Here is a 15,412-nt window from a genome sequence, read left to right as displayed (position 1 = left end):
CCGCCGCGCCCGCCGGGCCGGGGCTGTGGGGCAGGACGGGCCGGGGCCGCGCCGGTTCCTCATTTCCCTCAGCGCTCCGCGCCGGCCCCGGGCGGCGATGGACCACGAGCGCAGCAAGGCGCTGCTGCGGGAGCTGCAGAGGGCGAGCGGCACCGGCAACGACCGCTGCGCCGACTGCGGGCGGCCAGGTACGGGGCCGCGGGCGGTCAGGTACGGGGCCGCGGGCGGTCAGGTACGGGGCCGCGCCCGGCGCTGAGGGCAGGGCGGCGCTCGGGAGGGTCCCGCCGCCCCTCAGCGCTGCCCGGCCCGGCCCGCGGCTCCGTCCGCTCCGCCCGCGCTCCGCGTCCCGCGGGGAGGGAGCGGGGGGGCCGCACGGGGTGTTCGCGGGGACACTGCCCGGGGACGCGGAGCGAGGGCAGGGCAGCGGGGTCAGGAAATGGCCTCGGCACCCGCCGCCTCCCCGGGTCACTCGGGGACGGGGCACGGGAGGAGGAGGAGGGTGCGCGGGGTGGGTTTCCAGCCCGGGGGTGTCACTGCTCGGGGACTGGGGCAGAGAAAGGCACCGAGGAGCCTCGGAGAGCCCGGGCGGGCGGGTCACTGGGAGCCAACTGTAGCTGGAAGAAGGCGACAAGTAGCTTCTGTCGGGTGTGATAAGGGAGAAGTGGAGGGCGGTGCAGACCGAGGAAATGGTCTTGCCGGAGCATCGATGCCTGTTGGGCTGCACCTGTCGAGGCCACTCCGGGGATGCAGCAGCAGGCAAGGGCAGGAGCCCTCGTGGGCACTGGACATGAGCCCTCACTGTGGGTGGTTGTGCTGGGTTGTACTCTCAGTAGTACTGACTGCCCACAACATCCTTCCATTGTTACTTCAGCAACAGCAGCTTTTTGTGCAGGACTGACAATTCACTGAGCTTTTCCATCACCACTCACCCACCTGCAGAGTCACATTAATTTTTAAAGCAAACAGTCAGTAAAAGAACCTACAAATGCACATTGTTCACTGTGGAAAGCAGGTGCTGTTCCCCTGAACACAGTGAAGTGACAGCCATAAACAGTGGGGTGGGGTTTGATGTATTTATTACATGTGAAGCCTGGGCTGTGCATCAGATGTGCTTTTTCACCCTTGCCAGTGGCTGTGCCTTTTCCTACATATTAATTCATTCTTTGTGTTTGCATCTAGGTCCAGAGTGGGCTTCTTACAAACTTGGAATACTCGTTTGTGTGAATTGCTCTGGAATCCATCGCAATCTTCCTGGCATCACCAGAGTCAAATCCCTTGTGCTGGACTTCTGGGAGAACGATCTGATAGAGGTACAGAGGAAAAAGCAGTAATTCACTTACTTTTCTCCACATTTCATCATAACCTCCTCTACCTCCTAATGCCTGTGCCATACACCATGGACAAAGGAACAAAGCCACACAGAACCAAGTTAACTCCATGGGTAACTTTAGGGGTGTTTTTATGACCTGCTCAATCAATTGCACTGATAGGTGACTGTGTTTCTAACAGTCTGGTGTGTATTTTTATATGCACAGTTACTTCTCACTGTGGTTCAGAAGCCCACAGATATTTCCAAGTAGTGTTTTCTATTCAGAAAGCAACATACCCTTCTTAAATATTGGTTCAGTCTCTCATTGTTCAGTTGAATTGTGTTAATAATATAATCACAATTAGTGTCTGGGACAAGGTGAAGGAACAGGGAGATCAGAAATAAATTTTCTCCTAATTTTCTTTTGTTCTTTTAATCAACAACCACAGTCTTGTGTTCCTTCCCATTTGGTCCAGAACTGTAAATACTGAAAGAAGCTCAGCCACCTAAAATTTGCAAACTCCAGTGCTAAAGGGAATTTATAAATGTATGTAGGGACACACTGAGAGTTACTCAGCAAAAAGCACAGTGCTCTCTCTGATACAAGTTCTTGACATGGTATTGATTTGTAGCTGCACACCTGACTGTAACTTCTTTTGTATTTCAGTTTATGAAGAGTCATGGGAACCTCTGTGCCAAAGCTAAATACGAGGCCAAAGTCCCTCCCTACTATTACATCCCCCACTCTGATGACTGTGTGTAAGTTGATGGTTATTCACTGCTCAGACTTTCACAGCTGCTGAACTACTCTTCCCTCTGCAGGTCTCTCTGGCTGGCTGGTGAAAATAGGGTAGAGGCAGATCAGCTTTATCCATGTTTTCCTCTTTCAGGGTTTTAAGAGAGCAATGGATTAGAGCTAAATATGAGCGTGAGGAATTTGTTGCCACCCGAGTCTGCCAAGATCCTTGTTCTGCAGGTAAAAGGATTGTCAGGGAGAAGGTGTCAGCCCTACAGCACAGTGTTCTCTCACAACTTTTGAGTATCTCCAAGGCTGGCTTGTCACATTTGAACTGCTGGATGTGCAGTCATTTCTCTAGGTCTAACTTTGAGAAGAGGCTCCTAAGAAAAGGCACTTAGACAAGTGCAAGGTGTATTCAGATCTTACAGTTCTCTAGTTCTCCACTGATTTTTTCATATGAGGTCAAAATTCTCAGGTGGAGAAGAGACTTGAAACTGGTCCACATCACCTTTAGCTAAACAGTCCTGCTCTTGTGCTCTTGTGCTCTCTGACACTTCTCTTGGTCTGCTCTGCAGGGAACCGTGAGGGATTCCTCTGGAAGCTTGGGCAGGGACGCAGACAATTCCACAAGAGGAAATTTCTCCTGTCAGCAAGGGAAGGGGTGATGAAGTACTACGGCAAAGAAGTGAGTTCTCAGCCAGAGTAGCAGGTCAACATCCATCCTCAGACCCTGCTCTTTGCAGGCAAAAAACCAGCACAAATAACTTGGTTTTGCAGCCAGGACAGCTGTGCTTGTAGGAGTCCAAATGTTTCCCCATTACCATATGTGGTATCTTTTGGATTCAGCCCCTTTCCTCATCCCTTATCTCAACCCCACAGCCTCCTTTTGCTTGGGGAACAAAGGAAATGGATACTGGCAGTTGAATAGCAAGACAAAGACGTGGTCTGTTAGCAGCTGTTACCTCTCACAGTACCAAAATATTCTCTCACCAACTCCTGCAGCATCATCCTCCACATGTGTCCCTTCTGCAGGAGACAGTAGCAAACTGTTCTCCAGTACAAGGCTGGAGACAGACCCACCCCTTGCAATGCAGACACACCCCTTGAATAGTGACCCAGCTCTTGTCAAGGAAAGGGAATCACTCTGTAAGCCATTTTATGTTGCATGTAATTAAGGCTTTGTTTCAGGTATATCCAATATTCAGATATTTCAGGATGTCTGCTTTCCCTTCAGCAGGGATCTGGTCCTCATACAGCTGATCTGTCCTGCATTGCCTTCCCTGAAAGCACTTTATTACAGTGATGCTTTTCATTTTGCAGAGCACAGTTCCCAAAGCTGTTATCAGCGTGGAGACTCTGAATGCAATGTTCCAGGAATGGAAAATAGGACATTCCCACGGGCTGCAGATCACCTACAGCACAGATGGGCAAACAAGGAACCTGTTTGTCTATCACGAAAGTGGAAAGGTGAATATCCTGGCAATTTTGGAATAAGCAAGATGCTTAGATGTTGGATCTGGGTTTTGGAAGAGGTACCCTGTTTCTGCAGGATCTGGTTTTATTTGAAGTCACTAAGATTTGTAGAAGATAGAAAATGGCAGAATTTGACAATAATAACTGCACAACTTTGCTCCTCTTCTCTTGGGGCATATATTCAACTTCAAATCCTGGATAGTCTTAAGGCTTCAGTGGTGCACTGATGTAAATCTCTGAAGGTAACTGCCTCATGGTTTTAAACAATTCTATGGTTATATTCTTGCAAGCCTTCTTGGCACTCATAGGAAATATTGTTCTGCATTATTTCTAAGCTACCAATGATGATTTTAAGAAGTGTGTCTACAGGTTTTGTTAGATTTCTGTTTCTTCCCTTGGCAGAGTTCTCGTGTCTTTCCAGGTGCAAAGGTTTTTAAACAACCCATAACTGAGTCAACTGAAAAGCCTGTGTGGACAGGCATGGGTGACTGTCCACGCTGAGAAAGTTTAGGGCCTCCCAGGAGGGGCATTTTTAAGTTATTTTGAAGGGTCAGTGGTTTTCAGGTGTCTGGGACAAGTCACTGAGTCTCTCTGCCCCTTGGGGAGAAAGCACATCTTTGCAAAGAGGTCACAAGGAAGGAGAAAGGCATTCTGGAGAGGCACTGCTCTTCCTCTCCTTGTTATTCTTGCCTCTGTTCGTGTTTGCTGTTTTCCCCAGGAGATTGTTGACTGGTTCAACGCTATTCGGGCAGCGCGGTACCATTACCTCAGAACAGCCTTCCCAAATGCCCCCGAGCACGAGGTGAGAACTGAGCAGGGCTCAAAGCAGGCTGGGCAAACACAGCATGGGAAAACATGCTCTCACTTCTTCTGCCAGTCAGGTGCTCAAAGAGCAGCACTTGGGTCTTGGGAATGGACTGAAGAGGTAGAAGGAAGGGCCACAGTGGATAACATGCCAAAGCTTAGTCAACATTTAAGGCCTAAAAGTCTCCATGTGATCCTTATGAAGTGCAATCTTTCAAAAGTGTTATGTTCCTTCTTACTTCAGACTTCCCTTTACTGAGCAGCCAAAAAGAACCCAGACCCCAAAAGCCACAATTGATGGTGATTAAGTTTGGCAGAAACAGAGCAGAAAAGCAGTCTAGAATGAGACATACTGTCCTGGTTTTGGCTGGGACAGACAGACTTTTTTGTGTTTGTGTTCTCCTAGCTCATACCCAGGATCACAAGAAATTTTGTCAAAGAAGGATATATGGAGAAAACAGGACCAAAAGTAAGTGCACACTTGGCAGTATACAAACAAGATCATTCTAGGTAGAGAATATTTGGTAATTCTATGATGTTGCCTAGTACAGGGCTTGCTCAGTGACTACCTGCTTCCTGGGTCCATAGAAGACATTATATTCAAGCCTGCCATGTTCTTTGGGATCATGTTTTATTTTGTGTGGAAAATGAGATCAGGAAGACAAATCCTTGAAGAGTAAGCAAGATGGATTAGCTGGCAGTGGGACATGCAAAGTGCTGTTGCACAACACTCTATAGATTGCTGTGTCTGCCAAGTGCAGCTCCTGCTAGAACAGAACATCACATGCTGACCCCCCCCTACTTCTCTGTTTCACTTACAGTCACATCTGCTTAGGGCAGCAAAGTGCCATTGAGAAAATTTCTCCACACTGAAGACAATGGTTTGGTTTGGTTTATTGTGGGAAAGTATTTGGGCCAGTGCTCCTTGGAAGAGGAGAGCAGGGCTTGGGGCACTGCTGAAGGAGGAGATAAAGGTCTGAGGTCTTGTTTGAACACAGCCACTTCTTGCCTTGCTCTGCTTGGAGTGAGCCACGAGCCAAACTCCCATTATAAAGCTCAGGGGTGCAGTGCTGATACTGAATATGCTGAGGTTTGGCCCAGCTCGTGCCTGTGCCCCAGGACCTCTTCTGCAGGTTCTTGCACAGAGCATGAAAGGTTGTGTGTTTTTCTCCTGAGGCCTCAATTCTGCCCAAACTGAAGTGGGCCCTAGAAGAGGCCTCTTCAGTTCAGCACAGAGCAGTGAATAGCTCAGGAATGGTCAGATGAGTGTAGTGAATGGTATTAATACTTACAGACAAACCCCAGTATTGTGCACCCTGAAATTCTAGGGGCAACCCCCTGACCAAACTGTTGAAGTTGATTGTTCTCTGCAGAGCTTTCAATGCATTTCCTGCAAGTTAATCCTGTTAATTTGATCACTGGTAGAACCAAACTTCCCTGCCTGCCCAAGGGATTGTCACTGAATGCAAATGTGTAGTTTGAGCCCAGGGAGAAGAGGGCTGAGGGCACAGCAGTGACTCACCTGAACCAGTCTTGGGGGTGAAGGAAACTGAACTCAAGCTCCAAGTCATTTAAGCAGTCCAGGGATCCGAACAGACCAAACTCCTCTCTGGGACTTGGTCTTCAAAGAACTTCTACCATGTCCTTGCAGCACAAGGAGGCCTTTAAGGGACGCTGGTTCAGCCTGGATTCTCAAGAAAGGAACCTGATGTACTTTAAAAACCCGCTGGTAAGAGGAGTGTTCTTCACTGTTCCACATCCCCTTCGGGAAGTGGGTGGGGAGGAAGGGTCTGTTCTCATCCAGTTCTTCCAGAGCCTGTGCAAGACTGGAGCAGGCTCGGCCTCAAGAGCCCATCTCCCTTGTCAGTGGATGCCTCTGAGCTGTTTGGAGCTCTGGCCCATCTGGTGGCTGTGAGGAAGATCCAAGTCTTTTAAAAGTAGCTGCTACTGCCTGTAGCATTAATGCCCACTCTCTCCCAGCCCTGGTGCCTGTAACTTTAGGCAAGATGAGCAATATTCCAATAACAGCCCAACATCTTGCCTTCTGGCACTGCTCTGGCCATGGGAATATCCTTCCCTGCTCCTTCTGAATGCCCTACCAACAACCTCTGTTGTGTTTCCTGCTGGTGTCACCAAATCAGTGTCCCCTCCTGCATCCCCAGATCCCATTCCATGTCAGAGGACAGAGCAGTGTCTGCTGGAGCTGTGCTGTCCACTGGTTAATGGCTGTCTTCTGCTTCCTTCTTTTCAGGATGAGTTTGCACGGGGCCAGATTTTTATTGGAAGGAGGGATGAGGGGTATGAAGTGCGACCTGAGCTGCCCAAGGGAATCCGTCTGAAGAAGAGGAAACCAAGCATCATTCTGGTCACGCCAGGGAGAGAGTTTGTGTTTTTATGTGATAACGACGAGAAGCAGAAGGAGTGGATTGAGGCCTTGGATGGAATCATCTCCCAGAACTGATGTCCACAGGGAGGAGCAGAGTCAGGCAGCTACATCCCATCTGGCTGCAGCTCCTGTCCACGCAGGGACAGGGTTGTTTTCAGCAGAGTGGGTTGAATGTCTCTTACCCTGGCACAATAAAAAAACACAAGTCAAGTTTGAATTGTGGAGGATGCTGTAATGGAACCACTCTAATGGAATCACACAGATACTCCCAGTTTCTTGCTTTCAGCATTTTACACTGTTTTGCTTTTTTATGAGTGGCAAATCCAACTCGTGAAGACGAAATTTTTCCAAAGCACAACCCCACACGGTGCCCCAGCAAACACATTGTGGGTACAGGATGAACATGTGCTGATCTGTCTTGCCTAAAACCAGATGAAGCTTAATGAGCTTGATTAGTCTGAGCACTGAAAGGCAGGAACTAGTTTTAAAAGAGTTGTCTTCAGTGGCTTGCTTGAGTACACTTGCTGAATGGGGACCAGTTCTCAGTGTTGGGGGTGAGTACTCCTTGTGTCCACTCTGTGCAGGAGCTGATGGACACTTGCCCTGACTGATACTTTTTCCTCAAGACCAAGTCTGAGGTCTGGTTCTACCAAGCAGCACGTCATTCAGATATTTAATTCTTTCCAGATAGCCTTAGTTTGCAAATCAAGAGGAAGTCTTGCAGACCAAGTTTCTGGTGAGGCTTCCACCTTTTGCTGACTATTGCCAGCCCGTCTGAGACATTCAGAATAGTTCTCCTCTTCTGCAGAAATGAGGAAGTGCCAATACTTGCAGGATTGAGTGAGATTAATTCTTCTCTTCCCCCCCCTAATAGTGCAAAAGAATTGAATTGGATCATCACTCTGCCTGTCTCAGCCAGCTCATCAGCCAGCTCTGAGCAATCTGCAGCAGTTTTGCCTGCTGATATGCTCCTGCTCTCCCCACGCAGCCTGATTCAGTCTGGTTCCCATGCTGGTTCAGCACATCTGTTAAACAGCCTAATCCTGCAGCTCCCGAAATCAATAGAAAGCACCCTCTGACTTGTACAAGGAACAATGGCAGTCTTCGTTTGGTCTGACATGTGTTAATTGTTATTTTGAGATGACCTGAGCAGCCCAGGATGACCTCAGAAGGGTTCAGTGCATCCAGTGGCCTGAACTTCCCACGGGCGGGGCTCTGCCGGGCTGGGCTGGGCTGGGCTGTGCCCTTGCTGTCCCGGCTGGGTCAGCAGACTGCACATGTCAGCGGCTCACTGCTACAAAATCGGGAAATTCACGTTGAAAATGAAGCCCTGCCGATAACAAGGACTTTTTGGACAGTCAGTATGAGTCAAGGCCAGCCCCGGGACAGCTCTGCATCACAGCCCATTCCCACAGTCAACCCCAATCCTGGGAACGAGTCGCAGCAGAGGAAGCGCTGACTGGCGCTGGGCTGATCCCGGGAGCTCTGACGGAGCTGACACCGGAGGAAAGGAGGAGACAGGGCAGAGCCCAGCCCAGCCCAGCCCAGCCCGCTCCGCCCCGGCGCTCCCGTCCCCGAGGAGGCTCCCGGGGAAACCGAAACCGTGCGGCCCCTGTGCTCCGCCCCGGCCGGGCCATGGCCGCTGCCATCGAGCTGGAGCGGCTCCTGGCCGCCGTGGAGCTGAGGTGCTCCTTGTGCCTGCAGTTCTTCTCGGAGCCGGTGCGGATCGCGGGCTGCAGCCACAGCTTCTGCCGGCGCTGCATCAGCCGGTACCGCGCGGGCCGGCCCGGGCCCGGCTGCCCGCTCTGCAGGGAGGGCTTCGAGCTCCGCGACCTGCGGCCCAACCGCGAGCTGGCCGCGCTGCTCAGCCTCATCCCGCCAGAGCTGAGCGAGGAGAAGCTGGAAACCGAGGATGAACCCTCTGGAGCTGTTGTCTTCGGCGACCGGAGCTCGGCGGGGCGGCGACCTGGGGAGAAGGTACGGCCCGAGGCAGCGCAGGGCTCCGTCCCGGGACAGCTCGGCACAGCCCGGGGCTCCATCCCGGCACCGCCCGGGGCTCCATCCCTCCACAGTCCGGGGCTCCATCCCTGCACAGCCCGGGGCTCCATCCCTGCACAGCCCGGGGCTCCATCCCTCCACAGTCCGGGGCTCCATCCCTCCACAGCCCGGGGCTCCATCCCTCCACAGCCCGGGGCTCCATCCCTCCACAGCCCGGGGCTCCGTCCCGGGACAGCCTCGGGCTCCGTCCCGCAACAACCCGGAATAGCCCGGGGCTCCATCCCCCTGCAGCCCCCGTACAGCCCGAGGCTCCGTCCCACTCCATCCCCGGCACAGTAACGCAACAAGCACCGTACGTTGAGCAGATGGGTTTAACTAAAACAGTGCTTGGGGTTCTTTGGTGTGTCTGACACACTGAGGGCTGCACAGCTGAAGTAGAAGAACCAATATCTGTATATTCAGCTGAGGTACGGTGGTAATAAGCGTTCTTGTTTCTGAGCATTACTGACTGCATTAGCATTGCACTGGAGTCTCCTGAAAGGCCACATAACATTGTTACGCGGTGCTACAGCTCCACCCAGCTTCGTGGCACAGAATAGGACCGGTTTAGTATCTAGATCTCCACTTAGCAACCAGACTTGGAGGCGATGGGGAAGAATATTTTAGCACATATGTATCTAAAAAAAACCATTCTTCAGTCAAGCAAAGACCTGAAGCTCACAATTATATTTGAACATGCAATTGGTAACTGTTGCATGTTAAATTCATTGTGATTATTCCTGCTCAGAATTGTGTCCTCCAGGCCCCTCCTCAAGCAGTCCAGTGCTTAACTAATGTCAGTGATCTGGGAATGTTTATTATCCTGCTGCTTAACCTAGTCATGCTTTCTTTGAGGGTTATGTGGATAAATGGTCCAATGTGTCACTTTAAAGGAGGAAGAGATATGGGAAAGCTCCAAGCAACCAGAAATGTCTGCAGAGACCATCCCCCTGTTGAGGAGAGATCTCAGTAAAACCAAGGTACATGTTGTACATTCATCACCTGCAGTTACCTTCTGCTTCCACTGCTCTGGGCTGGAGATGTGACTGACTCCAGGGCAGCTTTCCAGCCCAGAGCAGGAATCTGCCTTTTTGTTTCCTTCTTTTCTGTCACAGTTCTGCTTTTATGGATGAGAATGAACTGTGGCACCAGCTGCACTAACTCCTGTCCTGGCTGGCACAAAGGCCTCTGGGGTTGTGCATTGTTACCTTTTTCTGCTTATCCCTGAGTGTTTCTGGTACTCTTAGATGCAAAATACAAATCACAAAGAGAGAATATTGATCTTTCTGACTCGTCAAACAGAATCCACTGGCCATAAAATAGTCAAGATTCTTAACACGCCCAAAATCTCATTGCAGGTAATGCAGGAATAGTGTCAAATGTATTTTATTCCTTTGAATAAAGTTTTCTGGTCTGCAGGGGCCGGTCAGTCAAAGAGCACATTAAATGGGGCAGTAGATTCTCATATTCCACACATCTCTCCCAACCACACAATGAACTCCATGTTTTCTGCCTTTCAGGAATACACATCTCAGATCAAAAGCCAGATTACTCGAGATTTCTGTTGCATGAAGGAATATGTTGAAAGACAAGAGAGAAACACATTGATGTTCATTGAGCAAGAGCAAAAAGCTGCTCAACAGAAGATTGAAGAGACTATTCACCAGCTCACAGACAGCAAAGCCCAAACTGTAAGTGATGAAATGAGTGGCAGGGTATGAGTGGAAACTCTCAAGCTCAATATCTTGGATAGCTGAGTATGAACAGGGCACTTTGGGGTCCCCACTGTGCTGTTCTCACTGGAGACAGTGATGCCAATCCATGGACATTGCTGTTACAGGGAGAGTTTGGAGTGAGGAATTCAGAGGGAGAATAGTACTAAAAAAGGGCACAGGCTGGGGATGCAATTCCAAACCAGATTTGTTCCAAGGACCTTGGTGAGCTGGAGTGAAGTGGGGACTACATTGCTTAAATCCAGTCCTCAGTCAAATCTAAAGTTAAGATCCTTCACAACTTTTTTGTTTTCCAGAATTTGTTTATACACCCAAGTGTGCAAGTTAAAGAACTCACAGGGTTTTAAGTGTTTTGTAACAACTTTCTTGGGGAAAACACATCAAGGGCCCTCAAAAGAGGCAGTTAAAGCACTCGAGGTTCTGCAGAGCCTGCTTTGATGTTGAAAACAACAGTGCCAGTGATGCAGGTCAGCCAGCAGGAATTTGGAGTGGGGCTCACTCTCAGTTTTCTGAGGGAAAACAAGGTCTTCTTATTTTTTAATAAGAATAAACTATCCTTCCCTATTTTCTGTAAGATTTCAGGTCAGTTCTCTCAGGTAACTATCCTATAAAGGAAACTCTTGATACGAAGGATAAGATTTTTGGAGAGATCACTGCTGTTTTTCCACTCTGCTTTTAGAATATAATCTGGTCTGATAGATGAAATAACTGCTGTTGTTTACATCTTTCTCTCGATCCTTTTGTCATTATTAGAGTAACTTACCTTATGAAGGCTCACTTTCAATAATGAATAAAATTACACTTGATGAGAAGCTTAATGTTGTCAAAAGTGCTGTAGAAGATCTTAAGAGAAAGTTGGAAATGTTACTTTTGGAGAAATACCCTCAGCAATTCCCACCAGGTGAGTTTCCCTTATTTTGAAATGTCTTGTGTTCATTAAATGCACGTGCAAGTAACACAAGAAACATGTGATACTCAGAAAAAAATTAAGAACACTTTAAAGACTTTTGTGACAGAAAATGGTGCATCTGCATAGAAAGATCCAACTGCTTTACCCATTCACTCTTCTGGCTGCTCCATTCTGACACTCAGGGCAGCAGCGTACAGTGTTTTGTTTATTTGGGGTAAAAATGTTTGCCTAGACATCCTTTGATAATTTATACAGCCTAAAAAATCAACTCTTTGTTTTGTACTTTAACCAGTAGCTGGGTTTATTTAAGGTGTGTTTTCCTTTAGAAGCATAAACACTTCCTATTCACATTTTGAAGAAATGCCTTAACACCTCTTTTTTTTTTTTTTTTTATTAAGTGCAACCTCCAAACTCATATCAGGAGACAAGTGTCTGCTCATCACCCCCAGAGTCTGCAGCTGAGATTCCAGACCTGGTGATTCCAAGCCAGTTTTCTCAGTGTAAGTATCCAGCAGGACTCTTATTGACAACTCTCAGGTGACTCTGAGGCTGTGGATTTGCTGAAGAAAAACTGTTCTCAGAGCCATGGGCAGGAGATGTGGCTGTGTCCCTGAAGCACAGCAACAGTGAAGTTGCCAGAACAAATCAGTTACTGAGCACAAAGCAACACTGTACCTGGCTGTGTATACAAGATAAAAAAAAAGATAAGAAAGCTGTTTTTTGGAGGTGTGTGAGCTGTTTGATGGAGGTGTGTGAGCTGGGTGGTGGCTGGTGCTGGCTGCACAGTCTGAGTTTTGTACAGGCAGGTCCTGCACCTCACTGGTCCTTCCTGTTAAGCTGTAATGACTCCAGTTATTATCTCAATTCTGCACCATTTTGACAGAAATATTTTTACAGCCAACACACAGTACTACAGCTGGAGCTTAAAAACAGAAAACAAATGTTTTGCTGATAAAATATGCAGGAACGTGTCCCAGTGAACAGATGACTCTAAGTTTTATTAAGGTAAGCATCCCACTTATTACTGACAAAAAGGTATTTTTTTAAAAAGATTGTGCTTAGGAAGAGGACCCATCCTGTAGGGTGCAAGGTGCCTTCCCACTGGAGTGCCTGAGTCTGCTGTGGATATTTCCCCAGTTGTGCCTGTTAAATGTTTCGGTGAGCCCAGGATGCAGCTGTGAGTGTTGGGTTGAGAATTCTTGCTGACCTGCAGGACTGAGCTTTGATTCAGGTTTATTGTGTGCTCGTTGGGTTTCCTTTCTGTTCCACCTTGTTGCCTGCAGCTGAGAGTATTTTCCTTTCTCCCTTCCAGGGGCAGAGGACGTGACTTTTGACCACAGGAGAGCAAACGAGCGCTTGGCCCTCACAGCCCAGAACAGCAGAGTGGTGGTTTCCAGCCACCCCACCTGGTATGAACCAGCTCCCAGGAGATTCTGCATCAGCCAAGTGATGTGTTCCCAGAGCTTCTCCACGGGGTGCCACTACTGGGAGGTGATTACCAGGGACAGTGATGGATGGGCTGTTGGAGTCGCTCACGAAATGATTGGGAAGAGGGACAAATTGGGAAGAACAGAGCATTCCTGGTGCGTGGAATGGCTGGGTTCCAAAAAGCAGCTGTCAGCCTGGCACAAGGATCAAGAAACATTGTTACACAAGGATAAACCGCTGAGGGTTGGGGTTTTCCTGGAGCTACAAAAGCAGACAGTGTCCTTTTACTCCATCACTGACAGGGAAATGCTCTTGCACACCTTTGAACTCAGCACCTCCCATCCTCTCTATCCTGCCTTCTGGCTGTACAGCCTGGAAAGAAATGGATCTTTAACTCTAAGCCACCCAAACAGGAGATAAAGCCTATTCAGAAAAGGGACCATTTTGCCAATGACTGCAGAGTTTCTATCCAAGCTTCAGTGTTTAGCACAGGAATTTACAAAGGAATGCGTAGCTACCCAGGATTTCCTGGGAATCAGCAGCTGGCTTTTGCCTGCTCTGCTTCTCTCCATGCTGGGCTCTGGTCCAGCCATACCTCAGTAAAGCAATTCCAGTGTCTGCTGAAGGCAGGAACCATCCCTGTGGAGATCAGGTGGATTTCTTAAGCATCTTTAAGTAGCCCCAGGATATTCCTGGGAAGGAATGCACCAAGGAAGCTCTAAGGCTGGGGATAAGCCTTGCTCATGGACCTTATATTTCCTACATTGATCTAAAAAAATACAGAACAGATGATGCCATTACTTTCTGTCAAGTGAGCTTTCTTTGGAAAGATCTGAGTGAGTAAGGAATGCTCAGAGGGCAAGAATGTTACTGGTCTCAGGCATGAAAATCTTTCTCTTTAGATACTAAACTACAGGAAATAGGCTTTGTATTTGAGGACCTGCCACTTTGGGTCCCAGAAGATCATCTCACTGGCACTGTATTTTAGTCTTGCCCCCACCAAAGGGTTTTTTTCAGTCCTGGTGGTGGTGTGATGACAGGAATGGTTGTGGAAGCAGATGCTCAGGTGTGTTTATACCAGCTAATAAATCATACAGTCACTTTATTGCTCTTTTAAGGGGCCAGCAAACATGACTGTGTCATGGAAAGGACCATCTTTTCTTGCCAGGGAGCCTGAGACAAGGCAAGAGGTTCTCAGTTGTCCCTGTGGGGTCCTGGAAAACCTACTGACAGCTGGATTTCTGAGAGATCCACTGCTTCATGCAGGCAAGCTGAAAACAGCATTCTCAAGAAGCAAAAGCTCTTTTAGGGAGACAGGAGCATTCCAGAATGAACAAAATGAGTAGTTTATTGTGAAATAAAGCATGTGGGATTCAACTGTCTCATTTAGTGGAATGGGGAGCTCCATGGCTTTTAAAGCCATTGACAGAGGGTTGAGGGTTACTCTGTGCTGTCACTGAACACTCTGAGAGCACTTTGGGCAGAATGCACATTGGTAAGATCCCAAAGGCACATGTATCAGCTTTTCCAGGGCTGGGGCAGCTCTCCCAGTGTAGCTTATGCCACTGCCTCATTAGGGTTGAGATGTCCTCTCCTGGTCCACCTGGAAAAGCAACAGTGACAGCGTGAACTCACTGGGCATCTCTAATTTCCCACGTACAAGTTACACTGCACTGCCCAGGGGCAGCAATTTGTTACGGTTTGGATCCCAACAACACATGTAATAACACACATAACAACACACAGCTTGGATGGGAGCACTTTGTGTCACTCCCGGGACATCAGGAAGGATTTTTTCACCGAAAGAGTGATGAGGCATTGGAAGGGGCTGCCCAGGGAGGTGGTGCAGTCAGTGTCCCTGGAGGTGCTCAAGGACAGAGACTGGACATGACTCCAAGTGCCAAGGTCTGGTTGACAGGATTGGACCCCATGATCCCAGAGGGCTTTTCCAGCTGAACTGGTGCTACAGTTCTGTGATTCCTGATGTGCTCCGAGCGCTGGGCTGTCCCTCACAGCACCCGGGACCCTCATCTCTCTGAGGGCACCGAGCGAGGGCAGCGCTGCTTTATCAGACTTCTTTATCACTGTATTCTGTGGTATGAAGGCCCACGGCCTCTGGGGTTTGTTTGGTTGTTGTTTTTTTTTTTTTAAAGGATATGTTTTTACCCTGTGTGAAGTGTCACAGTTCAGAGAACAACCTGTCATCTGCAGGAAATCTCTTTAGAAAATTAAAAGTGAGCACGGCTGTTTGCTGGGCTGTTTTACTGAACAAACACTGCCAGCTGCACCAAGAGCATTTTACGAGACACTTGTCACCTTGTGAACCTCTAAGTTCACAAAGACAACAGGAAATCCGACTGCAGAGTGACAGGGAGAAGTGGTTGGAGTTTCTTCCGCCTCACAGCAGATTCCTGCACCAACACAGGGCATCTTCCCCTCTCTGAGGGCACAGACCGGGGGCAACCAGCACACGGACCATGCACCTCCCTGAGGGCACAGACCGAGCCGGGGCAGCGCTGCCCCGGGAGGAACCAGCACACGGAGCCCCCACAGACCGAGCCAGGGAGCGCTGCCCCGGGAGGAAGCAGCACAC

General features: G+C 49.0%; 2 protein-coding genes across 6 annotated transcripts; both read left to right on the top strand.

Annotated features, from left to right (window-relative positions):
- Nucleotides 1-12: 12 nt before the first annotated feature.
- Nucleotides 13-6,911, top strand: ADAP2 (ArfGAP with dual PH domains 2). 5 transcript variants are annotated; one of them, XM_051797295.1, is made up of 10 exons: nucleotides 13-188; nucleotides 1,180-1,310; nucleotides 1,977-2,068; nucleotides 2,200-2,285; nucleotides 2,624-2,733; nucleotides 3,369-3,515; nucleotides 4,240-4,323; nucleotides 4,732-4,794; nucleotides 5,977-6,054; nucleotides 6,577-6,909. In XM_051797295.1, exons 1-10 carry the CDS (start codon nucleotides 98-100, stop codon nucleotides 6,784-6,786), a joined length of 1,092 nt encoding a protein of 363 aa, XP_051653255.1. In that variant the 5' UTR covers nucleotides 13-97; the 3' UTR covers nucleotides 6,787-6,909. The 5 variants fall into 5 exon arrangements, with proteins under 5 accessions (XP_051653255.1, XP_051653254.1, XP_051653253.1 ...); XM_051797293.1 differs by lacking the exon at nucleotides 13-188 and adding an exon at nucleotides 385-464; XM_051797296.1 differs by lacking the exon at nucleotides 13-188 and adding an exon at nucleotides 395-508.
- A 1,357-nt stretch (nucleotides 6,912-8,268) lies between these two features.
- RNF135 (ring finger protein 135) lies at nucleotides 8,269-15,374 on the top strand. Its single transcript, XM_051797292.1, has 6 exons — nucleotides 8,269-8,688; nucleotides 9,642-9,728; nucleotides 10,269-10,439; nucleotides 11,235-11,382; nucleotides 11,790-11,891; nucleotides 12,704-15,374. Exons 1-6 carry the CDS (start codon nucleotides 8,347-8,349, stop codon nucleotides 13,237-13,239), a joined length of 1,386 nt encoding a protein of 461 aa, XP_051653252.1. The 5' UTR covers nucleotides 8,269-8,346; the 3' UTR covers nucleotides 13,240-15,374.
- Nucleotides 15,375-15,412: the final 38 nt, after the last annotated feature.

The sequence above is a fragment of the Manacus candei genome, unplaced genomic scaffold, assembly GCF_025592945.1.
Source record: "Manacus candei isolate 608988 ecotype Guabito, Panama unplaced genomic scaffold, ASM2559294v1 h1tg000047l, whole genome shotgun sequence".
Taxonomy (NCBI): Eukaryota; Metazoa; Chordata; class Aves; order Passeriformes; family Pipridae; genus Manacus; species Manacus candei.
This window is presented reverse-complemented; position numbering and strand designations above follow the sequence as displayed.